The sequence below is a fragment of the Cetorhinus maximus genome, chromosome 28, assembly GCF_964194155.1.
Source record: "Cetorhinus maximus chromosome 28, sCetMax3.hap1.1, whole genome shotgun sequence".
Classification (NCBI taxonomy): domain Eukaryota; kingdom Metazoa; phylum Chordata; class Chondrichthyes; order Lamniformes; family Cetorhinidae; genus Cetorhinus; species Cetorhinus maximus.
Window position 1 is genome coordinate 19028103 of NC_135906.1, and position 27298 is coordinate 19055400.

Consider the following 27298-nt stretch of genomic DNA (forward strand, 5'->3'; position numbering starts at 1 on the left):
CCCTAGGATGAAGCCTATCAGGAGCCGGTGATTTGTCAGCCCACAGCTCCAACAATTTGCTTAATACCGCATCTTTGGTGATTGTAATTTTCCTGAGTTCCTCCCTCCCTTCCATTTCCTAATTTACAGCTATTTCTGTTAGTTTAGTAAACCTTCTCTGAACTGCTTTCAATGCATTTACATCCTTCTTAAGTAAGGATATCAATACTGTACACAATGTTCCAGATGTGGTCTCACCAGTACTCTGTGTAACTGAAGCATACCCTCCCTATTTTTGTATTTAGTTCCCCTCACAATAAATGATAACATTCTATGAGCTTTCCTAATTACTTGCTGTACCCTGCATACTAACCTTTTGCAGTTCATGCACTAGGACACCCTAGGATCCCTCTGCATCTCAGAACTCTGCAATCTCTCACCATTTAGATAATATGCTTCTTTTTTATTCTTCCTACCAAGATGGACATTTTAACATTTTCCCACATTATACTCCATTTTCCAGATCTTTGCCCACCCACAACCTACCTATATCCCTTTGTAGCCTCATTATGTCCTCTTCACAACTTACTTTCCTACCTACCTTTGTGTCATCAGCAAATTTAGCAACCATACCTTTGGTCCCTTCATCCAAGTCATTTATATAAATTGTAAAAAATTGATGCCCCAGTACTGAACACTGTGGCACACCTCTCGTTACATCTTGCCAATGACTCATGTATGTCTGCTCCCTATTTCCTGTTAGCTAGCCAATCTTCTATCTATACCAATATGTTACCTCCCTTCACCATGAGCTTTTATTTTTTGCAATAACCTTTGATGTGACACCTTATTGCATGCCTCCTGGAAATCCAAGTACAGCACATCCACCAGTTCCCCTTTATCCACAGCACATATGATTCCTTCAAAGAACTCCAACAAATTGTTTAAATATGATTTCCTTTTCACAAAACCATATTAACTCTGCCTGATCACCCTGAATTTTTCCAAGTTCCCTGCTATGATGTTTTTAGTAATAGCTTCTAATATTTTCCCTATGACAGATGTTGAGCTAACTGGCCTGTAGTTTCCTGCTTTCTGTCTCCCTCTCTTTTTGAATAAAGGAGTTACATTTGCTATTTTGCAATCTAATGGGATCTTGCCCGAATCTATGGAATTTTGGAAAATTCAAACCAACACATCAACCATCTCACTAGTCACCTCTTTTAAGACCCTAGCATGAAATCCATCAGGACCTGGGGACTTATCAGCCTGCAGCTCCCACAATTTGCTCAGTACAACTTCCTTGGTGATTGTAATTTTTTTGTGTTCCTACCTTCCTTCCATTTCCTGGTTTATAGCTATTCCTAGGATGTTACTTGTATCCTCTATAGTGAAGACTCATGCAAAATACCTGTTCAATTCATCTGCCATCTCCTTATTTCCCATTATTAATTCCCCAGACTCACTTTCTAAAGGACCAACACTCACTTTGTTAACTCTTTTTTAAATATCTATGGACACTCTTACTATCCGCCTTTATATTTCCAGGTGGCTTTCTCTCGTACGCTAATGTTTCCCTCCTTATTAATCTTTTAGTCATCCTTTGCTGTTTTTTATATTCTGTCCAATCTTCTAACCTGCTGCCCGTCTTTGCATAATTATATGCTTTTTCTTTAAGCTTGACACTGTCTTTAACTTTTTGAGTTAACTACGAATGGTGGGTCCTCCCCTTGGAACTTGTCTTTCTTATTGGAATGTATCTACACTGTGTATTCTGAAGTATCACCTAAATGTCTGCCACTGCATCTCTATTGACCTATCCCTTAACCTAATTTGCCAGCTCACTTTAGCTAGCACTGCTTTCATGCCCTTATAGTCTTAGATCCACTCTTCTCTCCTTCAAATGTAAAATTCAGTCATATTATGATAGCTGCTACCTCGAGGTGCCTTCAGTATGAGGTCATTAATTAATCCTATCTCATTTGCACAATACCAGATCTAGCATAGTCTTCTCTCTGGTTGGTGCCAGAACATGCTGTTCTAAGAAATGATCCCAAAAACATTCTATTAATTCCTTATCTAGGCTACTTTTGCCCATCTGATTTTCCAGTCTATATGTAGAATAAAACCCCCTGTGATTATCACTGTACCTTTCTGACAAGCTCCTATTATTTCTTCCTTTATACCCCATCGTACTGTGTGATTACTACTGAGGGGCCTGTACATCACTCCTGCAAGTGACTTCTTGCCTTTATCATTTCTCATCTCTACGCAAACCACTTTTACATCCTGGGTTCTGAAACTTAGGTCAGCTCTGTCTATTGTGCTAATACCATCATTAATTAACAGAGCCAACCCTTCACCTTTTCCTAGCTTCTTGTTCTTTCTAAATGTCATGTATCCTTCAATATTCAGGTCCCAATCTATGTCATCCTGCAGCCATGTCACTGTAATGGCTATCAAATGGTACTTATTTGTTTTTATTTGCGCTATCAGTTTATCTGTTTTGTTTAGAACGCTATGTGCATTCCGATACAGAGCCTTTACCTTTGTTGTTTTATTATTTTTGTAACCTCTGGCCTTATCTGCTGATTTACTCTTAGGTTTGTACTTTCTGTCCCTTCCAGTTTATCCGTTCACATATTAATACCTTTCGCTTTTGCCTTGTCTCTACTCTTTGATTTACCACATCTTGCCAAATTTGATCCCTTGACCTCACTATTTAATTTAAAACCTTCCCTACTTGCCTAGTAATGCGGCTCACTAGCACACTTGCCCCAGCATGGTACAGGTGTAGACCGTCTCAACAGTACAGCCCCCACTTTCCCCAGTATTGGTGCCAGCACCCCATAAACTGAAACCCACTTCTCCCAAACCAGTCTTTGAGCCATGAATTCATCTGTCTAATTTTATGTACCCTATGTCAATTTGCACATAGCTCAGGTGTTAATCCGGAGATTATTATCTTTGAGGTCCTGCTTTTCAGTTTAGTGCTTAGCTCCTCATACTCTATGCAGAACCTCTTTCGTAGTCTTACCTATGTCGCTCATACCTAAATGGACCATGACCATTGGATCTTCCCCTGCCACTGCAAGTTCCTCTCCAGTCCTGAGCAGATATCCTGAACCCTGGCACCAGGCAAGCAACACAGCCATTTGGACCCACGCTCTCGACTGCAGAGAACAGCATCTATCCCCCTGACTATGTTGTCTCCTATCACTGCCACATTCCTCTTCGCTCCCCCCACTTGAATGGTATCCTTCACCATGGTACTATGGTCAGTCTGCTCATCCACCTTGCAGTCCTTCCCTCATCCACACAGGTAGCAAGCAAGCTCATACCTGTTGGACAAAGTCAGGGGCTGAAGCGCCTCCATCACTACATGCTGGTTCTCCTTACCTGCCTGACTCACAGTCATATCCTACTGTCCCTGACCATTAACCAGCTCTAAAGTTCTGCCTAACCTAAGGGGAGTGACTGCCTCCTGGAACAAAGTGTTCAGGTAACTCCCAACCCCGCCCCCGCCTGATGCCATGCAATGTCCACAACTCAGACTCCAGATCAACAACTTGGGGCCGAAGTTGCCTAAGCTGCAGACATTTTCTGCAGATATGGTTGTCCAGGATTGCAGTACGTTCCACAGATTCCCACATGCTGAAGCCACAGCAAACCACTAGACTACCTTTTCTGCCCAGCCTTATTTATTTAATTAGTCAATTAGTTAATAATTTACACAGATGAGGTAATAGAAAACTGCACTTACCTAGCTTGGAGACAAGGAAGGAAACTCACTAACCATTGGAGGCTAAAAAGAGCAGAAGCACCTTTTTTGCCCCTCTGCACCAAATTACCACCTGAACCAAATCCCCAACTCCTCACTCAACCCGTGTCTCACTCCGGCATGGTCTGGTTTGCGTGTCCCTTTCTATGTCCAAATCTTTTGGATATGATTATTACCAGCAAGGCAGACTTCAAAGAACCCTCTCTCCCCTGGTCACCTTAGACCTGACAACACAGATTTCCAGAGACTCCTTTGTCCCAATACCTTGAATAAACTCTGTTAAACAGCCCAGTCGGCTCTGGTAAAACAGCCTTTTCTCTAGAGGACTTTGCTTCTTCTGCTACCAAGAGATTCTTTGTGAGAATGTCTTTTACCTGCCTAGCTGCAGCAGAACACCAACTGTTACTCAACATTCAGTTGCTTATCTATTTACTTTTTCTATAGCTAACTCCAATTTCTATGGCAACCTTGATCATAAGCACTTCTCAGAAATGATCCCATCATTATCAGGAGCATCTTAGTTTCACTTTGGATTTAAAGGGACCTTTCCAAAAAGAAAATATAGACTATTTCCAAAGTGCAAGGCTCATCATACCTTGGTATCACATTTGACCCTGAGATGAGCTTCTGACCTTATATTTGTGGCATCACTAAGACCATCTATTTCCACTGCCATAACATTGCCCGACTTCACCCTATCTCAGTTCATATGGTGCTGAAGCCCTCATTTGTGCCTTGGTTAGTTCTAGAATTGACTAATCCAGTGCACTCCTGGCTGGTCTCCCACACTCTACATTCTGTAAACTTGAGGTCATCCAGAATTCTACTGCCTGTGTCTTAACTCACAGCAAGTTCCGTTCCCCTTTCACCGCTGTGGTCACTGACCTGCGTTGGCTCCCAGACAAACAACATGTTGATTTTAAAATTCTCATCCTTGTTTTCAAATTTCTCCATGGTCTTGCCCCTCCCTTTCTTGGTAATCTCTTCCATCCCCACAACCCTATGAGATATCCGCACGCCTCTAATTCTGGCCTCTTGTGCATCCCAATTTTAATTGCTCTACCATTGGTGGCCGTGCCTTCAGTTGCCTAGGCCCCAAGCTCTGGAATTGCCTTCTTACACCTCTCTGCCTCTCTACCTGAATTTCCTTCTTTAAGACACTCCTTAAAACGTACCTCTTTTGCCACACTTTTGGTTATCTGACCCAATAGCTCCTTATGTGGCTTGGTATCATACTTTGTTTTATAATGATCCTGTGAAGCGCCTTGGGATGTTTCATTACATTAAAGGCACTATATAAATATAAGTAGTTGTTGTTGATGATGATATACTCTGGCCAGAAATTTCTACAGCTAAAACCTGCTGATATAAACCACTGTCCGGGCACATATTAGAGTAGAGTTGGAATCGTGCAGAGTTGCTATTTTGATGGTATTAGTTTGGGTAGGGTGTTTTTAAGCCAGTATCATCAGTATGGTACTGAGCTGTGTGGAAAATGGAAAATATAATCGTCCTAGAAGAAAGATATTTAATCTCGTGAGGGCATGAAGTATCCAAACTAGATTTAATGGAATAATTATGTTAAGCTATAAAAAAAAAAGATTATTGTATTTCAAATTGCAATCTAATAAGATTCTTTCATTTTTGTATGCAGCACTGAGTCCTCAGATTGGGAAAATTCCAGGTTTGGCCCTTGTTCGTTGTTGTGTTAGGCGATCACATGTCTCAATTAAGGATCTTCAAGCTTCCTGGATAAAAATGAGGAGAAAAAGCTGTTTGAGTTCTCACTCCTGATTACTGTACAATACCATACTTTGCTGGAAAGTACACAACTGTGTATGTTAGATTAGGACCAGGTTGAACTTGCCAGCAAAGTTGAAACCCATGGATAACAGGGAAAGAGACAGGGTGGACACAAGTTGGCTGAGTGACAGGAACAGAGAGCAATGGTGAACGATTGTTTTTTGGACTGGAAGAAGGTTACAGTGGCCTTCCCCAGGGATTGGTACTAGGACCACTACTTTTCCTTGATCTACATTAATGACCTAGAATTTGGTGTACAGGGTACAATTTCAAAATTTGTAAATTCGCAAAACTTGGAAGTATTGTGAACTGTGAGGAGGATAGTGATAAACTTCAAGAGGACATAGACTGGCTGATAAAATGAGTGACCACATGGCACATGAAATTTAAAACAGAGAAGTGTGAGGTGGTACATTTTGGTAGGAAGAACGAGGAGCGGCAGTATAAAATAAATGATATCATTCCAAAAGGGATGAAGGAACAGAGAGCCCTCTGGGTTTATTTATACAAATTGTTGAAGGTGGCAGGGCAGTTGAGGAAGTGGTTAAAAAGACATGTGGGATCCTGGGCCTTATAAATAGAGGTACGGAGCGCAAAAGCAAGGAAGTTATGATAAACCTTTGGTTCGGCCTCAAATGGAGTATTGTGTCCAGTTCTGGGCACTACATTTTAGGAAGACTGTGAGGTCTTTAGAGACGATGCAGAAAAGATTTACAAGAATGGTTCCAGGGATGAGGAATTCAGTCATGTGGATAAACTGGGAGAAGTGGGTGTTGTCCTCCTTAGAGAAGAGAAGATTGAGGGAGATGTGGTGTTCAAAATCAGGAGGAGTCTGAGCAAATTAGATAGGGCGAAACTGTTCCCTGTGGCAGAAGGGCCAAGAATCAGAGGACACCAATTTAAGGTGGTTGACAAAAGAAGCAATGGCGGCACGAGAAAAAAACATTTTATGCAGCGAGTGGTTCGTACCAAGAATGCACTGAGTGAGAATGTAGTGGGGCAGATATAATTGTGGCTTTCTAAAGGGGATGAGATAAACACCCTAAGATAAATAATTTGCGGGGCTATGGGGGAAAGGGTGGGGGAGTGGGATTAGTTAAGACACTCTTGCAGAGACCCAGCATGGACTCAACAGGCTGTATGGCCTCAGTCTGTGCTGTGACCATTCTATGAATCTATGAACTTGGATATAATGTCTTTCCTCTTACCCATCCCGCTCCAGCAAAAACTTATTGTCATAAGAGAAGAGTCGTTGCTTCTATGAAGAACTGTAACTTAGTTTGAGTCTTAGCAGTTAAGTGAGATAAGAAAATAGAGGTGGAAGCTTTTTGCTGAGATGGAGCATAGTCCTGAATGTTCATTATACAGGAACAAATTTCCTTCTTGTGTCCTGTAGCCTTCATAGATTTAGATGCAGATACACAATGGAGTGTGGGAGTACAACTCACGTGTTGTTGCATTTAAGTATGTGACGTGTATTTTCTGTGTTTTCTTTTCCAGTATTGTTGCTACAACGGGGGCAGAATTTGATCTCCGAACTCTGCGTGCAGTTCGAGTCCTACGACCGTTGAAGTTGGTTTCTGGAATTCCAAGTAGGTATTACAGCTACTTTAAAATAGTTTTTAAAGATAGCAAGCAGCAGATTTCAAGAATTATTCTCTGGCCTAATTGATGCTTTGTTTGAACTCTAAAGTGATGAACCGTGGTAGAATGTGGCCTTGAGCCTCTCATTAGTAGATGTGATGTACCAAATCTGCTGGAACTTAATGCTGTCAGAGGGGCCCAAATTTTACTTCTGGGCAGGTTTAGGGCGGGCAGAAAACGAATTGCAAGCTCAAGTTTAACGGCCAGCTTCATTTGAATCCTGCTGGCTGACGTTCCATTTTGGACCTGATGTTTGGGAAGTGGGGTGTGGGGAGGAATTCATGGCAAAGGAGGCTTAAGCTATTGTGTGGGGCCCAGAGGAGCCTAGCCCTCATAGAAGGATAAAAGTGGAGCTTTTTTGTGACCTCTTTGCCACTGAGGCTTCAGATAAAATTGAAGTTGCATCCCAATAATGTCATTGGGTCCCGACATATGTGTGTAAAGACGGACCTTGTCGACTTTGGACATGTTGAGCAGATTAACACTCATAATGGTGGGATCCTGGTGGTTTTCCAGTGGTTAAGCGAGCTAGGTGATTTTACCTACCTGCCTGTCTGAACGTGCTCAATTTTCCAGAACTAATGTGCGTCATTTTAGTGAGCAGAAAGATCATATCAAACCACAACAATGGAAGATAAAAGAAATTTCTTAGGAATGGTTTACAAAATATGTGAGTTAATTGGAGTTTCTTTATATTTTAGGTTTACAAGTCGTGCTCAAGTCCATCATGAAGGCAATGATCCCCCTGCTTCAGATTGGGCTACTACTATTTTTTGCCATTCTCATGTTCGCTATCATTGGATTAGAATTTTACATGGGCAAATTTCATAAAGCGTGCTTCGATAGCAACAGTACGTTTGTGTGTCTGAAAGTATATGTGTAGAAGTTTGGATGAGGCTGTAATTTATGCTAGAGTTTTGTTCATTATAATAATAAAAAGCAAACTGTTATTGGAATAGCCTGTGAACCTTGAGATTAAATGAACAGCCATATCCTCAAGTTCTGTTTGAGTTTTCTAATGTGTTGTCTTGAGTACTGAAGAGAATTAAATGAACAGCTAATGTGGTACTGAACCATAAAGACTAGAAAGGCATCAGTTTTGTTTCCTGGTGTGTTGATCTCAGTCAGGCAACAGTAGGAGTGAAAATAAATGTTACAGTATCCATTTGCTATGGAGGGGTATAAAATCAGCTTGTTCCAGTCCATGACCAGTATCCAGTGATCACTGCTGGAAAATGGGCCAGTGTGGAATGAGGACAGGAACTAACGTGGCCATAATGCCCTCTTGAAGATAACTGGCCATTAATCCTGTCTAGGTTCAGGCATGAGAAATAGACTACCTGTGTGGAGTCTTAGAGGCCTGCCAACACATATAGCCTGTACCACCAAGACTCCAAGTTTTCAGGAGAGGAAGGGATCAACTTAAATGTAGTGATTGATATGAGGGAAATGGTGACTTTAAAATTGAATTGGCTTAATTGGGCAAGATTATCTTGCTCCTATAAATTCTTCCTTTCTTAGAAACTCTGATATATTGCATTTAATATATTTTTGATATCCACGACTAGCATCTGGTACCAAGCATATATTATGCAGAATGGAGAAAAAACATAAGCCAGGCCAGTTATCTGCTAGGGAAAGCTAAACACAGATAATTTCACAGCCTTCCCTAGTGGTCTTGTCTTAGCAAACTGTGTAACTGTAGCTCAACCTGAAACGTTTCTCATTCTATCTGTATCTTGTACCTGAAGATTAATTAATTTAAGGTTATATAATTGGACTCTAGTTATATGTGTTCGTCATCCCTGCCGATACATCACAGCCTTTATTTGATTTGGATCATTTGTTCAATTGACAGTATTTGAATTGCTTGATCAGATTCCAATCTGTAACACCTTTTAAGTAATCCAGTATTTTATAAATGACCAAAAAGGCTCAGCTGGATTCCAGCCTGTAAATTTACTCCTACATATCCTTTATTGTATGTATAAACCATCTGAAACTCCTTGTTCAGATTTCAGTCTGCATTCACTCTGAGGTATCTGTTATTCAGTATAGGTTCCATCTAAACTCTACTGAAACTCACTACCATTTCTTCTTATAACATATGAACTTCTGGATGGGACTTGAGTTTGTAACTCAATACTGATGTTTTCTGGTACAGCATATATGGGGACCTTTTGAGTCTGGTTTGACACAATCCATGGCCAAATAGCTTACCAATATTCACTGCCTGAACTCACGCATGAAGTTTGGCATCTGAGTGAGGTACCAGAGTGCTGTAGGTATCAAAGAGACTGTATTTAGCAAAAATTAGCACCTCTACAAGAGAAGTGGGCAAAAAGTGGAAGGAAATAGTTAATTAACTTGTTAATACTAACTTGATCAATTTTCAACAACTCCAGTGCTCTTAAGTTCAGTGCTGAAGGAAGGTGTACTCAAGCGCAAGTAGGTTTACTGCACTGAAAGATTAACCTCTTACCCCAGGGACCAGGGGTCCATTCTTGCCTCTCTCTAAGAACTGGAGAGGCCTCTTAAGTGCTCTTCTGTATCAACGAGTAAAAGATAGGATAGATTTTATTGCTGTAGGTTAGAAATTAGTTATTGCAGGAAGACAAACTTAATATTGTAATTTGAACACGTTCCTGCAATTTTGTGATTTGCAGATAGGCAGGTGCATCCCTTGAAAGCCATTATGGAGTATGTTACTTTTCGGTAATCAGAGCAAGTAATGAATACCAATGAGCCAGTGTAAGCATTTAATCTTTCTGAGGGTTTTGCTGGTTTATATACAAAACAATGGAGAGTTAAGGCTCACTGCCAGACTGAAATACAATCACAGAGAAAAATGCATAGTGGGGAGTTAGTTATAGGCTGGAACCTGACCAAGAGTTGCAAGTAATATTGTAAAATGAATGAAACAAAAAGAGTTTTGAACTATCATTAGAAACAGCATTTTTTATTTGATGATCCATGTGACTCTGATTGGACCCGGAATGAAATTAATCAGTCTGTTTTGATTGTGGTATAACAGTACATTTGATGCTAAATGTAGATTGTCTTGTTCACTTATCAGATGAAATAGTGGGCGAGTCTCCTTGTGGGACAGACTTACCCGCTCGAATCTGTCCGATTGGAGTCAACTGTACTGAATACTGGGAAGGACCAAATTATGGAATTACACAGTTTGACAACATCCTGTTTGCTGTGCTGACTGTGTTCCAGTGCATCACCATGGAGGGCTGGACTGACCTATTGTATAATGTGAGTAACTAGGCGCCTTGGCTTTAACAATAATATTGTGTTAGTCTTTCAATTAATTTTAATTTGAGTCTGAGTTTTGGTCTTGGCACTGGACCTCAATTTTTTGTCTTTATTTGTAGTCTTTGAAAGAAATGTAAGCCTAATTTTAGTTTAATGATTTTCTTTTTCCTGAGGTTTTAGTTTTAGTCTCGGAAAAACATTGCCAAACGTAATTTTTGCTTTCCATGTTTTTTCCTAATTTTAGTTTTTCAAGATTGGTGTAATATAAACTTTGTCAATTGACCTGTGGTCCAACAAATACAGAACTTTTGTTTTTATATACTTTTGTGAATAACTTGAGTTAGTCAGAGGGTGTACAGTTTTAAGAGGACAAGAACACTGTATGATGTAAAATGGAATATAGATTTCCGTCCCTTTCAGGCTCAAAGGGGAGAATTATTCTTTGAATGAATGCATGGACCAAATACAGGTCAGATTGCAGATAAGAACCCAGATTTTGCTTGGTTGGGAGCTCAATGGACAAGTTGGAAGCAATGTGGAACAATGTTTTGGAGAGAGCAAGCAGAAACTTTTAAGATTATTTTGAACCTATAAGAGAGCTGAGTGTATAAGGTAGAAAGTGTACCAATCGTTCTAATTGTAAGGATGATTGTTTTAAAAGTTTAATCCTTCCAGTGCTAACATCTAACATGGAGTTGTTCAATTGTTTTTAATTTGTTTTAACTTACGTAGCTGTTATTCTTTACAATTGATAGTGCATGGAATGTCAGTTTCTATAGCAGAAACAATGGTGGAAGCAGAATCCATAGCAGCTTTAAAAAAGGAAGTGGATGAATATTGGACAAAAAAAGCATTGAAAGAGTATGGGAAAAGGGCAGGAGCATGGGACTAAGTGGTCTGTTCTTTCAGACACCAAGTCAAAATACTGCAGATGCTAGAAACCTGAAATAAAAACAGAAAATGCTGGAAATACTCATTGGGTCAGGAAACATCTGTGGAGAAAGAAACAGAGTTGACATTTCAGGTCGAGGAAGGGAAGGCAAGGCCTATGTTAGGATGCAAGACAGGAGAGATTAATGACAAAGGGTCGTTAGTGCAAGGCCAAAGGGAGGGCCAATGGAACAAGTAAAGAAACAGAAGATGTGTCTAGAGGAGGTGTGAATAACAGAATGTCCTGCAGACCTTCCCTTTTGTTCTTTTACCAAGCCTGTCCCCTTTCACTTACTTAAAACCTATTACATTTCTAACTTTTCCCAGTTCTGATGAAAGGTCATCAACCCTGACCTGTTGAGTATTTCCAGCATTTTCTGTTTTTATTACTCTTTCAAAGAGGTTGTACAATGGGTCAAATGACTTCCTTTCGCTATATAAAATTTTTAAATTCTGTTCTTATTGCAACTCTTGACTAAGTGGAATTCAGGCTGGCAATAAATCACATAGGAAAAATAATCTAATTACATGTGGCAAAATAAATTTGTCCTGGCCAGAATGAATGTTCTTATGGTTAAAAGTGATATAGAAAGAACAAAGTTAACAAGTGTCACACACAAGTATTACAGGAAGTGTTACATAACCATGTTACAGGGAGTATGCAGTTGTGTACACTACATGTAATACATGTACAAATAAACATACAACTGGATGGACTTAATGTCTCTCACAAACAGATGTCATACTTCAGGTAACACCTGTAAATATACACTTTGCTTGTTATTCTTCCATTTGATTAGCTCAAATTTCATGTTCTTAAAAATGCAACAGAGCAAAATGATTTTTTTTGGGAAAAAGCAGATGCTCAATTTAAAAAACACTCGAGCTATTTTCAAAATCTTTTTGGACATCTATTTTGATTTCAATAACTGAAGCCTCTATTTTAGAAAATAAGATTTCTAACTTAAGAAGAATTTAAAGATATATATTTCACAATAACGTGATTAAAATAATACATGAAATTACCTTTTGTATTATTAATGTTTTTGCTCTAAGGCTTCGCCCTTTATCTATAATCCAGGGTTGGAATTGATAATCTCTAAAATAATCAGGCCTGATTTTACTTCTGCGCAAGTTGTTGGGTTAAAATCTCTCCCATCATCTCTGCAGACATGACTTCATGGCTCAATTTCTGCCTGTTGTATGGAGAAGCAAAACATGCACTAGTATGATTCTTTTTGTAACTTTGAAAGTTTACTTTTTCTCATGCAATAACAGTATTTGAGCATGTTGTTCGAAATGACTTTAAAGCAAGCTGGAGGCTGAATCGTTCTGAGGTGAGATTTCACAGGGAAGTTATGATGAATTGATTCTTTCTTACAAGAGAGCCTGGTTTTGACAGAGGGCGGAATTTTCTATTCCCGCCAGCGGTGGGAATTGTGGCGGGTTGGGGCATTAATTTGGCATCTTGAAAAAGTCAGTTTTCCCCCAGTGGAAAATTAATTTGAAATTTTGTTCTCCTGACTTTGATGGCGGGTTAAAGGTGGGTTGAGTTTCCTGCTCTATATTGGGAACCACATTTCCATTCATGAATGCTCATTAAATGGCCAACTTGCCAGAATTACATTCCCCTCCAAATAAACACCCTGCCACCGGATAATTAGAACTGTCTGCTTCCTGACTGTATATAAGTGCACCTGGCAAGCTTCAGTTCATCAATGACTTTGAGGTCAATAGACACTACTTTCGCTTACCTTTAAGGGTGTTGCTGTGAGATATCGGGTGCCTGTACCACAAGCTGCGCCAAGGCTGATGGTGGGAGGCAAGACCAACTGGGAGAGGGGAGACAGAGGCAGGAGTGGGGTAAGGGGTGTGGAACACTGGGAGGAAAGGGGTGTGATGGAGGCAGGACTTGGGGGGAACACGAGAGCAGAGTGGGGAGGCACAGGAAGGACTGGGGCTGGTCAAGGAACAAGGTGGAGTAGTGAAAAATTGCCCTGGGGCAAGAGTTATTAGACTGTGCAAAAAGAGTCAGAGACTGTCCTGGGCTGAGGCATGCTGTCAAGGGCATATTGAAGAGACTGTCCTGGGCTGAGGCCACACTGTCGGAGGCATATTGCCCTGGGGCTGTGCGGGACATGTTAGAGGGCTCTGCATGGCACGTTTGTCTTGGTCCCAGTCTTGGGCAGGGAAAGGCTCCTCTATGCAGTGACAATCATTTACAGTATGGTGTGCAGGGTCTGGCCAGTCACCTAAGGAAGTTGATCCTGGGGGTTTGCGTCATGTATTGTGAGGCATAGGACACAGTAACATTCAAGGGAGGCATCTGGATCCTGCAAGTTGGTAGCTGAAAAGTCATTGAGGGTGTATTGGATGATCCAGAAAAGTAAGGGTGCATGTGGCTTTGAGAAGGGGAGGGGTCAGTTCGACAAAGGGCATGGGGACATCAACATTAAAGGGTCTTCTGTGAGCTGTGCCAATCAGCAATGGGCCCTTCTTCCCCTCCTTCTAATCAAATCTATCAAGAAGGCTGCCTTGCCTGCAGCCTGCATTTTCCACTCCTTACCTTTTCTGTGAACAGATACAATTGAGCAATCAATGGTAGTTCCCATTGAATGGTCTCCCTCCATATTCAAGGCCAGAATTATAGGGGGAGAACAGAAATACCCACACGAACAATGATGGGGTCAAGGGTAATGGGGAAGGCTGGAGAGTGATAAGAGGAGGGGGAATTAGTAGGTGGTGAGTATGGCGGAGGATGGGAGGAACTTGATGGGCGATAGGGGGAGGGTGGAAGCTTGTCTCCCGGACAAAGGTCAGCAGGACCATTTTTGATCTCACCTAACAATGATGCCATTCAAAAAACAAGAGGTGGTGAGTATGGCGGAGGATGGGAGGAACTTGATGGGCGATAGGGGGAGGGTGGAAGCTTGTCTCCCGGACAAAGGTCAGCAGGACCATTTTTGATCTCACCTAACAATGATGCCATTCAAAAAACAAGAGGTGGTGAGTATGGCGGAGGATGGGAGGAACTTGATGGGCGATAGGGGGAGGGTGGAAGCTTGTCTCCCGGACAAAGGTCAGCAGGACCATTTTTGATCTCACCTAACAATGATGCCATTCAAAAAACAAGTTAGAAAAAAATCGATCGGGGAGGAGTCTCAGGGTGTGTCGGAGGAGTTCAGCACAGCAATTTTGACTGAAGGGGCACCCTACAACTGTTCTGCTCAAATCATGGAGAGCATGGCTCAGTTGAGTTTTGGATTCAAGGGTCTAATACACAATGAACAAACTTGGCTCTTTTACTAATGCAAGTATTCATGCAAGAGTCCATTAAGTTTAGGTGCTGTGGTGCATATGGTCTTAATTGGAATCTGATCCTTACAGAGGCATGTCAGAATGGATGTAGGGTCAGAAAATCAAGGGCCATGTCTGCTGCATAAAGGCGGCCCCATCTGGCAAATGGAGTATAGCTTGGGAAAATGTGAAATTGTTCATTTTGGCAGGAAGAATAAAAAGAAGCTTATTATCTAAATAATGAGAGATTGCAGAGCTCTGAGATTCTGAGGGATCTTGGTGTCCTAGTGCATGAATCATAAAAGGTTAGTATGCAGGTAATTAGGAAAGCTAATAGAATGTTATCATTCATTGTGAGGGGAATTGATTACAAAGGTTATGCTTCAATTGTTGGTGAGACCACATCTGGAGTACAGTACCGGTCTCCTTATTTAAAGAAAGATGTAAATGCGTAAGAAGCAGTTCAGAAAAGATTTACTAGGCTAATATCAGGAATGGGCAGGTTGTCTTATGAGGAAAGGCTGGACAGGTTAGGCATGTATCCTCTGGAATTTAGAAGAGTAAGAGGTGACTTAATTGAAACCTTTAAGATCCTGAGGGGTCTTGACAGGGCGGATGTGGACAAGATGTTTCCTCTTGTGGGAGAATCTAGAACTAGGGATCATGGTTTAAAAATAAGGGGTCACTCAGTTAAGACAGAGATGAGGAGAAATTTTTTCTCTCAGAGGGTTGTGAAGCTTTGGAACTCTCTTCCTCAAAAGGCGGTGGAAATAAGGTCTTTGAATAGTTGTAAGGCAGAGCTAGATAGATTCTTGATTAGCAAGGAAGTGAAAGGTTATCTGGGTAGGCAGAAGATTACAATCATATCAGCCATCTCTGCTCTGAAGAAGTCATACGGGCTTGAAATGTTAACTCTTCTCTCTCCACAGATGCTGCCAGACCTGCTGAGTTTTTCCAACATTTTCTGTTTTTATTTCAGCCATGATCTTATTGAATGCAGGCTTTTATGGGCCAACTGGCTTGCTCCTGGTCCTACTTTTTATGAAATACCTGGAATGGGTGGGTTGTCTTATGAGGAAACATTGGACAGGCTAGGTTTGTATCCACTGGGATATAGAAGAGTAAGAGGCAACTTGATTGAAACATTTAAGGCAGAGCTAGGTAGATTCTTGATTAACGAGAGGGTGAAAGGTTATCAGGGGTAGGCAGGATAAGGATACATTCAGATCAGCCCTGATCTTATTGAATGGTGGAGCAGGCTCGAGGGGCCGAGTGGCCTACTGCTCCTAATTCGTATGCTCATATGGAGGGATGTCGAGGTGCTCTGTCCCCCTCTTACCAAGCTACTGCTAGAACGCCCCCATGGGTAGAGTGATGGTGTGCAAGTTCGAACACAAATCTGGCAGAAATTGCTGGACCTGGGTCTCCAAGGAGGCTGCACCCTTCTCATGGAAGCTTTGATGCGCTCACATGCTGGAGGCACAACATCAGCAGTACGGTGACGGTCTCTGACAAATCTGCCTAATGTTCGCCTGCCTGTCTTTACATCTCCAACATTTCTCTCAGGGCCCATTGCAGAAGCCCATCATCGAACTGAGACACAGCAGCAGCCTGGTCTCCAACAGTCCTCCAAGTGTCAGATACCTTGGCTGTCACTGCCTCTGTCTGCTGTGGACACGTAACTGGGAAGTGATCACCAGGTTGTGATCCCGAACCTACCCTAGAACTAGGACCCACTTAAGTGCGTGTATCTGCACTGAAGTGTGCGGGTGAACGCAGTGATGGGTCTTCCTCAGATGCTTCCTCTGCCTCCTCATTTGAGGTGCTCTGGGGGCTTGGGCTGAGGCACTTGCTTGTGGTCTTCCTCTGCTTTTTCTTGCTGGTAGTTGGAATGGAGAGAAGAAATAATTCGTGATTGACTAGGCAGGCTCCATTATAGGTCACTCAGTCATTGTCCCCATGTTGCCAATGAATACCAATGGACCCTCACTGGCTTGTTGGTGGAGACCAATCTCGTCTTCCTCACAGTAATGATTCTGTCTTCACCTGCGAGCTCTGTCGCCTGCTCCTCATTGGAGCAGAGTGTCCTCAGCTCAGGGATAGGACCTCCAGTCTTCGCTCTCTCCCTTTTGTTGTGGGAGATCTTGTATTGCATAAAGACAGATGGATTGATTGTGAGCACAATGGATGAAAGAGCATTTCAGAAGCATGCATGCCTATTGTGTCTGTTGAGCCAGTGTCTCCAGTAAGGAATTAAGATGCTGTTTGTACAGGATCTTACATGAGATGTTGAGCTTGAAGTGGCTGGTAGACACGCAGTGCTGATGTCGCATCTGCTGGTAGTGTGCGGTCCTTTTCTGTTGGCCATGAGTGCTGACTTCCTGGCGACCTCCTCCCAGGCCGGTATGATAGGTGGGAGGACCTCCTACTCCCATCCTGAGGAAAGAGGACCTCCTGCTTTTCCTGGTCAGTCTGGATGAGAATCCCCAGGGAGGTTTCATTGAACCGTGGAGCTGGGGCTTTTGTATGTTTGGGTACCATGGTGAAACAGAAGTTCAGGCCACATCTTGCCTGCAGTGAGTGAATGTCTGTGCTGGTGCTGTTTAAATGTGGCACCAGGACCTTTGACCCCATGAGGTTACGGCAGGGTGGACGAATCCCTGACTGTTCCACCACTAGATTTGACGAGCTCCTCATTGATTCATAATTAATTAGCTGAAAAGTGAAAAATTGGGTGGATAAATCTGATCGGCCGCACAGTGGGAATCACATTGGCTTTCCTGCCTGCCACTGCACTTAGTCTCCAGAATGGAAAATTGTACTCAGAGATGAAGAGGCTGTGCTTTATTTTGTCTATATTGAGAATTCGAAAAGAATGATTAGTTATGCATCACCACTGTCTATTAACTATATCAGGTAAGGGAAATACTAATTACTTACTTTCCGGCAACCAAACCAAATTAGGAAAAAGTGTTTTCTGCCTGTAGACGGAAGTGTCTTCTCATATTTTTTTCACTGTAAAGGTGCACCTCCCTACTCTTACACTTCTTCCAACACTGCGCTCTCTGACTGTCAGGTCATTGAGCAATGTCTTAGGAGGTCCGCTAGTTGTAGTACACTGTGTCACGTTATTACTGATGCAAATTAATCTTTAAAAAAAGGAAAAATATTATACAGCACACGTTTCAGAGCTCCCGCCAGATCCCTATCAGTTTTTAATTCATCTTAGTCTCAGGGTCTATAGTTTCCACCCATCCACTTCCCTAATCTCAGGGGCTAAACTCACCAACCTCCCCACCCCCCACCCCCACCCTCACCAATTTTCAGGGTCGAAACTCTTTCCCCGCCCCCACCCCAAGTCTCAGGGTCTAAAGCCTCTCCCCCATCCCCCCTCCCCTCAGTCCCAGGTCTAAAATCTTCCCTTGATATCCTTTCCAGTCTCTGAACTCTTCCATCTGGCCCCACCTCCTTCCGGTCTCCAAACTCTGTTCCCCTGCCCTCCCACTTACCAGACTCCAGCTCCACCAAACTCCAGGCCTCGAGACCCTGCCGACCTCCGATATCCTAGCTGCCCCTGACTCTCACCACCACCACTACCACCATCCCGACTCTCTCCACCACCATCCCTAACTCTCTCCACAACCCCCCCACCGTCCCACTCCAAAATACACCTCATTGTCGGCGCCATTGCTGCTCCCACGCCAGTTCAAAAGTGCATCAGGGCCAGCCTCACCATCACTTCCGGTTCCGGCCAGCCCTGCAACCTGAGCTCTGGCTGGGGTACGGGGAAAGAGGAGAGAGAAGGAGAGGGGGAGAGGGGGGGAGGCAAGGAGGGGGAGAGGTAGAGGGGAGAGAGACGGGGAGGAGGTAGAGACAGAGGAGGAGGAGAGAGAAAGTGGGAGGAGGAGGGGAGAAGGAGGAGAGAGAGAAGGATGGGGAGAGAGGGAAAAGGGGTGGAGGGAGAGGCAGAAGGGGAGAGCGAAGGGGGGAGAGAGGGAGAGGGGGAGAAAGAGAGTGGGGGAGAGCGTGGAGAGAGAGGGTGGAGGGGGTGAAAAGAAAGGAAGAGGGGGAGAGAGAGATGAGGGGGAGCGGTGAGAGAAGGGTGCAGGGGAGAGAGAAGTTGGAAGGATGGAGAGGGGTTGGGAGAGAGAGAGAGAGGGTGAGGGCATTTGGGGGAGAGAGAGGGGGATGGTGAACAGAGAGGGGGGTTAGGAAGGGGTGAGGGGGAGGGGTGATTGCAGAGATAAATTGGGGGAGTCAGAGAGAGAGGGGATTGGGGAAGGAGGGGCGGGGAGAGAGAGGTGAGGGGAAGAAGAGGAGGAAAGAGAGGGGGAGGAAGAGTAGCGAGAGAGGGGGGAGGGAGGTTAGCGAGAGAGAATTGAGAGGGGGAGGGTCAGAAAGGTGGAGATGGGGGACGGACAGAGAGGTGGAGGGAGGAGAGAGAGGGGAAGAGAACTTCTGCAATTTGCTGGGGAAGGGTGGTTCGGGGCAGAACAAAGTTGCTCGTTGGGGATGATGGGTGAGAAAATCTCTTGGGAGGGGGCATGGATTGTCGGGGAGAAAATTGCTTCAGGTGTGGGGATGGCAGTGGAGGAGTTAACTGCTGCAATCTTTGGGTAGGGAGGTATGGAGCTGGGAGACTGGCAGGGTTGTGCTGCACTATGAGTTACAAAGGAAAATGTTAAACTAGCTTATTAAAACTTATGTTAAAACGACGTCTGCTTTTTCAAAAGTTAACTCAGTTTTAGGATGTTTGAAGCAATGGAAAGTCAGAAATATGGAAAATAAACTCTAATTGTTTTTGGTGTCCAAATGTTTAAGCAATGTTGCTAATCATAAATGTTTGAACACTGTGGTTTGGGGCAATTGATGACATTGATGTCAGTTACATAATTTGCAATATTAAATGATAGATAAGTAATTGCTTTTGAGAGCAATTGATGTCAAATGATAGCTCAATGATTGCTTTTGAGTACATTTGATGCCCTATGAGTGCAATGAATGCTGTTGAACGCAAGCGATGGCAAAATTTGCAGGCAGGGGCATGACTCAGTGAATAACTACACTAAAAACAGAAAATTCTGGTAAAGCTCAGCAGATCTGGCAGCTTCTGTGGAGAGAGAAACAGAGGCCGGAATTTTTTGTCCCCGTTGGCATTGGGTGTCATGGCAGGCATGAGCGGACAATATGGTGGATGGCCAAAAATCAGTTTCACACCGTGGTGAAACCAGTTTGCGATCATCCCTCCACCTATCAATGGCAGGCCACATTTCCTGCTGCTACATGTCAGGAACATTTAATACACCTGCATATCTTGATAAACCCAGCTTGCAGGATCATCTTCTCATGCTGGATTGTCTGGACTCACGCCGAAGTGTTTCACAACAGCATTAGAAAAGGCATGCACCTGGCAAGCGGAACTTCGAGGGGAACTTGGGGGTAAGTGCACACTAACGTTGCGCAGCGTTTACAAGGGTCGCCTGTTGGACTTCGAGGGTGAAGCACTGCACATACAGACGAGGTCACAAGCAAGTCGCTTTTTCCCGGTTGGCTGACAGTGCAGTGCCGGGGCAAGGGCTGCACTGTAGTTGGGTGAGTTGGAGTGGCAAGGCAACGCACTGCGAGGCGAGTTAGGGGTGAAATGGCTGCATGTGTCTGAGGTGAGCTGGGGGACAAGGCAGCCCAGTTTGATGGTAGTGCACATGCACCTACAGTGGTGGGGGGTGGGTGGGGGAGGGAAGCAGCCGCACATTTGGAAACCTTGTATAAAGTGGCCATTCCTCCGCAGCTGAGACAATTCAGACATAGACAAATTGATATGCTTGTAGTCGGGCTTCTAGGTTATCTGCCCACTCAAGCAATGCAGAGGCATGAAAGTGCCACCAAATCTCCAGAGCTTTTCACCCCTCGGGCACAGACTGCAAACTAATGAGCATTTTAGTGGCCTGCAGAACAATTGGACAACTGGGCAAGGTGTATAATCTCCTTGCAAAAGCTGGCCACGGAGCAGTCCCTGGTGGAGGTGCTCACAGCCCTTTGCAATGTCATCATTCAGGTTTGGACCAGTCTTCTTCATGGTTCAAGCTAACAGCTCAGCCTTGCAGTGCAGGTTAGGAGAATGCCTATGCCTGAGCTGAAAGCATAGCACGCAGTCCAGTGGCAAAGCTGCCACGAATCGGTCAGGTGGAGTAGGGCAGGTGGGTGGGGTTTCGGGCAGCCATTCAGCACACTAAACTCTGGCCATCTAAGTAGTGGCCAGCACTCCCTGGGATGTGTTAAGGGACCTTCAGATTTAACAAAGCGAGGTTCTTAGTACACCCATGTTAACCCACGTGTTTCTCTCTTTCATCCTGCAGGAGGAGTACATCAGGAGCATGGAGCCTGGTGACCTAGCTGTATGCCCCATGGCTTACAGACAACAGAGACAAAGGAGAAGAGAACAACGGGGTGCCTGGCTTGGCAGAGGGAAGAGCAGCAACCTCAAGAAGAAGGGGTGGCTGGCGCAGCTGCGCATGCCACTGAAGAGTCAGAGCAATCCGTCGCTGGTCAGCCACTAGCGAGACCCAGGGTCTATAGATGGCGCTTGTCGTTCCTGCCGATGAGCGAGAACCAGTGTCACCAAAGATCACGCATGTCCAGGGAACTGCTCGCTCACATCTGCCACCTGCTGCAGGATTTAGCGCCATGGGGACATGGAGGGCATCCACTGCCAGTGGCCGTGAAAGTGACTGGGACACTCAATTTTTACACTAATGGCTACTTTCAGGGCTCCACAGGTGACCTCTGTGGGATATCACAAACCTCCACACACAAATGCATCCAGGAGGTAACGGATACCGTATTCATGAAGGCACACAACTTGTGCATTTTGCCTGGGACCAGAAAAGCCAGGATGCAAGAGTGCTGGGATTTGCCCAGATCTTAAGTTTTCCACAGGGGCAGGGTGCCGTCGACTGCACTCACATGGTGCTCAGATCTCTGTGGCAGCAAGCGGTCAACTACATCAACCGCAAGGGCTTCCTCTCACTGAATGTTCAGCTGGTGTGCAACCACCACAAACGCATCCTGCAGGTCTGCGCATGATTCCCAGGGAATGTCCACGACTCCTACATTCTCCATAGGTCTCATATCCCTGACATCCTCCAGGGTCCACAGAGGCTGCAAGGTCGGTTCCTCGGGAACAAGGGCTAACCGCAGAGGATATGGCTGATGACGCGCATGTGGCGGCCTCAGAGTGCAGCAAAGAGAAGGTACAATGAGGCTCATGCTACAACTTGCACTTTGGTGGAGCAAACCATCAGAATGTTGAAAATGAGGTTCGGGTGCCTGAACCAGGTGGAGCCATGCAATATAGTCCGTAGAGGATTTCACGCGTTATCGTCACCTGTTGTGCCCTTCGCAACCTGGCTCTGCAACGGAGTGAGGAGCTGGCTGAAGAGGAGATGGAGGAGCTGCACATCTCCTCTGATGAGGAGGACGTCGATGGGAATGAAGGTGAGGCCCTCGAAGGTGAGGATGACGGCGATGAGGCCATCGTACTGGTCAGACGAGGCAGGTGCACTCGGGAGGTCCTCATAGCTGCTAGATTTGTGGAGGATGATGATGACATGCAGTGAAAAGACACCAAAGATCCTCACACTGCATCTGTGAACGTTTGACTCCTGTCTGGCTGATGGCAGCGCACATACCTTCTGTGATATGGCTCCTGTCATGGAGATGCAGCAGATGTCCATAGTCCCTATATTCCGGGAGGATAATGACGAGATGCAGTGGGGGCACTCCATAGATTCTCACATAGCTTATGTGAACGTCTGAATCCTGTCTGGCTGATGGCAGCTCACTTGCGCTCTATGAACAGGGCCATACCATGGAGTTGCAGTGGGGAATCTTTAACTTCTCCTGACCCTATGGCATCCTTTGTGAGCTGAGCCCTTCAGGACCACACTGTCACTGGGCGTAGATGTTGATGAGATGGAGGGCCAGCCAACCTCAAAGGTGCTGAGAGCTGTGCTGCAATCATAAGCCCCATCGAGGTGCAGGCATTACTGATGTGCCCAGTTACTGTGAAGGCATACCATCAGTGCACAGGGAAGGTTGCAGAGAGCATAGGCAAGAGGCCCTGGACTTAGGCACCTGCCTTTACCTTGTGCAAGGGCCAAGGTTTCACATCTGAGTGACACGAACACTGCTCATCAGAACAAGGAGCCATAGGCAAGGAGACACTCATGGAAGTTTATTTACAATAGTAAACATTATATACTAGTGATTAACATCCATGCCCAGGCTGTGCAGTTACATCTTCTTAACCCTCCTAACCCTGCCGCTAAGTATTGGTGCTCCCCTGACACCCACAGCAGGGTGGAGACAGCCTGCTGACTGCTACACCCTATCTGTGATGACTTTGATGAGCGTCCTCTGGAAGGCCAAGACCTGGAGGGCCCTGGCCTGCTTTTGGGGTCCTGCCGTGTGGCAATGGCACCCTCCTTGGCCTGCAGATCTGGAGCTGCTGATTAACTGCAGTGCTTGGTGTAGTATTGAGCCATACAGATTTGTACAACTGCAGGTTTAATCCCTGGGCTCTGCTGAAATAGCTGATCTTAATTGAGTTTCTGGTAGGGGGTACTACATTTTGTTTTATAGCCCCTCCCAGTCAATTAATATTAATATCAACCAAGGGCAAGATGAGATTGAACGTAGCACTCCTCCATGGTGGGACACCTCACTGACATTCAACTATTTAGGCTCAAATAAGGAATGGCATTTGGATAAGGTATCAAAGGGTGACAATGGAACTGCATCACAATGTGATTTGGAAGAGGATAGGGGGAAAGAAAATAGCAGTAAGCTAGCCCTGTGCAAAGCTAGAATCGGGCAATTAGTATCTTTCCTGTGATACTTTCGCAGACTCCCCCCCACAGAAAGGTGATGCACATGGACTTGTTCAACTGTGTCTCTGCTGAGGTTGCTTGATTCACTTTATTATTGATTGACTGCATGACTGTGTTATATATAGTACAATAGGCATTGGCCATAGGCCAGAATGGCATTCATTGTGCAGAATCAGATGGATAATGTTCCAGTCACAGGAAGAGGCAGAACTGTAATGTCCTCTTTCACTGCAGGTTGGACAGGGGTGTCAAATCAGAACAGGTATTTCTTTACTTTCAGATTACAATAACATAAACTATCCTTTGTTTTATTATTTACCTTGAAACTTCTGTCTGAAGACCAAGTTTACTGCAGCATTTGAGTGTTGAAATTCCAACTGGAATGCAAAAGAAATTTAACCATTGTATTGTTAGTGTAATAAACAATTATTTTTCCCAAAAGATCTTTATAGTTATTTTCAAATGTTAGCCTTTTTTCTCCTATTTCGTAACTTACTCACCTATAGCATTTCACCTGCCTTTCACATAGCATTCCACTGTCAACACAAAAGTACATGAATGAAAATACATAAAAGTTGTACCATGGAAACAGATAATTTGAACTAATCAATGTGTGTGGATATTCAGTCTTCACTTGAGCAAATAGTCCTGATCACATTTATGCACTTTGTTCCCAACTCTTTTCATTGGTCTTTTCTTCATCCACAGATCCAAATTAATGTTGAATACTTTGTTTTGTAATGCTCCTGTGAAGTGCCTCAGGATGTTTCATTTCTTTAAAGGCACTATTTAAATATGAGCTGTTGTTTTAAATGTTGACATGGAAACAGTCTACTTCTACCATATCTAACCTTTCAAAATATTCTTTCATCAGTTTAAACACTTTTTTTCATATATTCTTTCAGAATTTCTTGCCAAGTAAACTATAGTTTTGTGTTGTGGATTGGTCCCCACGGGGACTCGCAACAGACTTCTGAAACTGACTTCATGCTGGACTTTGATAGCCAACAAGCGGGAGTGGAGACTCTCGTATCCGTGTCTGGACTGGACATAAACACAGGCCCTCTGAGGTGATAGGACATAGGTTAACTCACTGTGCATGCAGCCTTTAAACATCTAGGTCCTGACTTTCCAGCTTGGATAAAGGGTGGGGAGGGGATGGATCAGCAGCTTGCGTCAGTATTTGGGGCAGAACCTGGTACCACCAGTATCCCGGTAAAATCCATTTTCCAATAAGTGGATCTTCCACCAGGGTGGAGATAGTTCCCAAGCCATCCTAGGAATCCCTGCATAGACTTCTGTGGGATTCATATCAGGCTGGAATTAGAATAAGCCTGTGTGACACCTTTTCAAAGGCCCCAAATCTCGCTTAGAATTGGGTAATTGATCCCAACGGAAACCACAAAGAATTACATTTTTTCTTCAGCCCAGATTGGTTTAAGGGCAACAGGAAAAACAGCTGTGACTTGATCAGCCAGACAAGCCCCAATTGAGGTGGATGTCACTCATGCACCCTTGCAAATGCAGCAGCCCTTGCTGGCCATGGAAATTACTCTACCTTGGGGTGGGTCTCCACTTGAGGCAAGAGAAAGCAGTGCTTCCACTGTTGCACTTGATCTAGTAGAACAGACTTACAGAATTTTGAGGTTCTGATTCTCTACGAAGAAGTTAGTTACTGGTGATGCTTTTTTCCATCGCTGATCTTTTTCCATCCCCGTCCTAGAAATTTGCAAATACTGTATTAAAACAAACCAATGCAAAGTCGGTAAATCATTAACAAAATTGCAATGATCCTGAATTATTTATTTTTAGATAACAGCAGAACTGGTGTGACATGTACAAATGCAGGAAGACCTGGACAATATCCAGGCTTGGGCTGACAAGTGGCTAGTAACATTTGCCCCACACAAGTGCCAGACAATGACCATCTCCAACAAGAGAGAATCTGACCATTGCCCCTTGACATTCAATGGCATTACCATCACCAAAACCCCACTATCAACATCCTGGGGGTTACCATCGACCAGAAACTGAACTGGACTAGCCATATAAATACTGAGCTACAAGAGCGGGTCAGAGGCTAGGAATCCTTTGGCAAGTAACTCACCTCCTGAATCCCCAAAGTCTGTCCACCATCTACAAGGCACAAGTCAGGAGTATGATGGAATACTCTCCACTTACTGGATAAGTGCAGCTCCAACGACAATCAAGAAGCTTGACATCATCCAGGACAAAGCAGCCCACTTGGTTGGCACCCCGTCAACAAACATTCACTCCCTCCACCACCAACGCACAGTGGCAGCAGTGTGTACTATCTACAAGATGCACTGCAAAAACTCACCAAGGCTTCTTAAGCAGCACCTTCCAAACCCTCGACTGCTATCATCTAGAAGGACAAGGGCAGCAGCTACATGGGAACACCACCACCTGGAAGTTCCCCTCCAAGCCACCATCCTGACTTGGAAATATATTGCTGTTTCTTCACTGTCACTGGGTCAAAATCCTGGAACTCCCTCCCTAACAGCACTGTGGGTGTACCTACACCACATGGGCTGCAGTGGTTCATGAAGGCAGCTCCCCACCACCTTCTCAAGGGCAATTAGGGATGGGTAGTAAATGCTGGCCTAGCCAGCGATGTCCCCATCCTGTAAATGAATTAAAAAAAACATTGCTCATACTTAAGTTGGAGGATATATTGCTTTGTAAGGACATTATACCATGTAATGCACAGTGTATTATTTTGCTGCTGAGCTGGATGTGTGTGTTAGCACATTCTTTCAAACCAGCCACCACATTCTTTACTGTGATTCTGGAACTAACAGCCCTTTCTGCACCCCATTTACTATCATCAAATCATTCATTCTTTTAAAAAAAATCCTGTTGTTGCATTATGTTCTACAATCCTCTTGGTAATCTGCTCATAATTTTATGCTTTACTAAAATAAATGTACATTTCCTGTTTTCTTTGGACAATCTTAAGTTTGTTTAAGAAACAAATCTCTTCATAGAGCATGGTGTGTGTTGTCTTTCTGTTTGCCTTTTGTTTGGCCACTGGGGTTTTGTATGAATGCAAGAAAAAAAAATAAATTTGGATGCAATAAAAGCTAAGAAGCAAATGATACCTTGATGCAACCTTCAACAAAAATGGCAGCTGACCTTGACTGTGAAGCTAAGTTAGCAGATTGATATGGGGTTGAGCCTACCCAAGAGTTAAACCTGCAGGAGGAAATGAATACTAAGTCCAGTGTGGATCTGAAGAGAATTGAAAATAATAGCAAGTTTTACAATTTGCTGATTTAAGCATAGATCACAGAGTTAGAAGGAAAAACATGTCTGGAAAGCACTTAAAAGAGATGCTAAGTATAAGATTTAGGCTGAAGTGTAGCCTATTTGGGAAAAAAATGAAAGAACCTTGAAACAAAATTATTGATAAAGGTACAGAAAGAGTTGAAAAATAGTTTTGCAGTTAAGTATAATTGTATTATGTGGTGTGCAATTTTTAATATTGCATCATACCATAAATCTTATTTTATGACATGGATATTTGAATTTCTGAAGTTGAAAATTACAATGGAAAGGATTCTGAGTAGTTTAATTGGTTGAGTTTCCAGTTTTTAACTTTCTAGATTTTGGTTATTTCTGATTGTGATCATTATTTCTGAGTTCTAATTTGTTGCTATTTGAGCAATATTCGTTTTGAGCAATAATGAAT

The 27298-nt window shown here is 43.7% G+C and overlaps 1 protein-coding gene and 1 long non-coding RNA gene across 2 annotated transcripts in view; one reads left to right on the plus strand and one right to left on the minus strand.

Annotated features, from left to right (window-relative positions):
* The window catches only part of LOC144668888 (voltage-dependent P/Q-type calcium channel subunit alpha-1A-like), a 741147-nt gene that overhangs the window by 361063 nt on the left and 352786 nt on the right, over positions 1-27298 (plus strand). Inside the window, exons 6-8 of the mRNA XM_078531346.1 lie at positions 7064-7155; positions 7909-8058; positions 10284-10471. Coding sequence (XP_078387472.1) covers positions 7064-7155; positions 7909-8058; positions 10284-10471 — 430 coding nt within the window. The remainder of the gene's footprint in view (positions 1-7063; positions 7156-7908; positions 8059-10283; positions 10472-27298) is intronic.
* On the minus strand, positions 12443-25319 carry LOC144669000 (uncharacterized). The gene is made up of 3 exons (XR_013573582.1): positions 25222-25319; positions 23906-23963; positions 12443-12597 (listed from the first exon to the last, which is right to left on the minus strand). It is a non-coding gene; the product is annotated as an uncharacterized LOC144669000 (long non-coding RNA).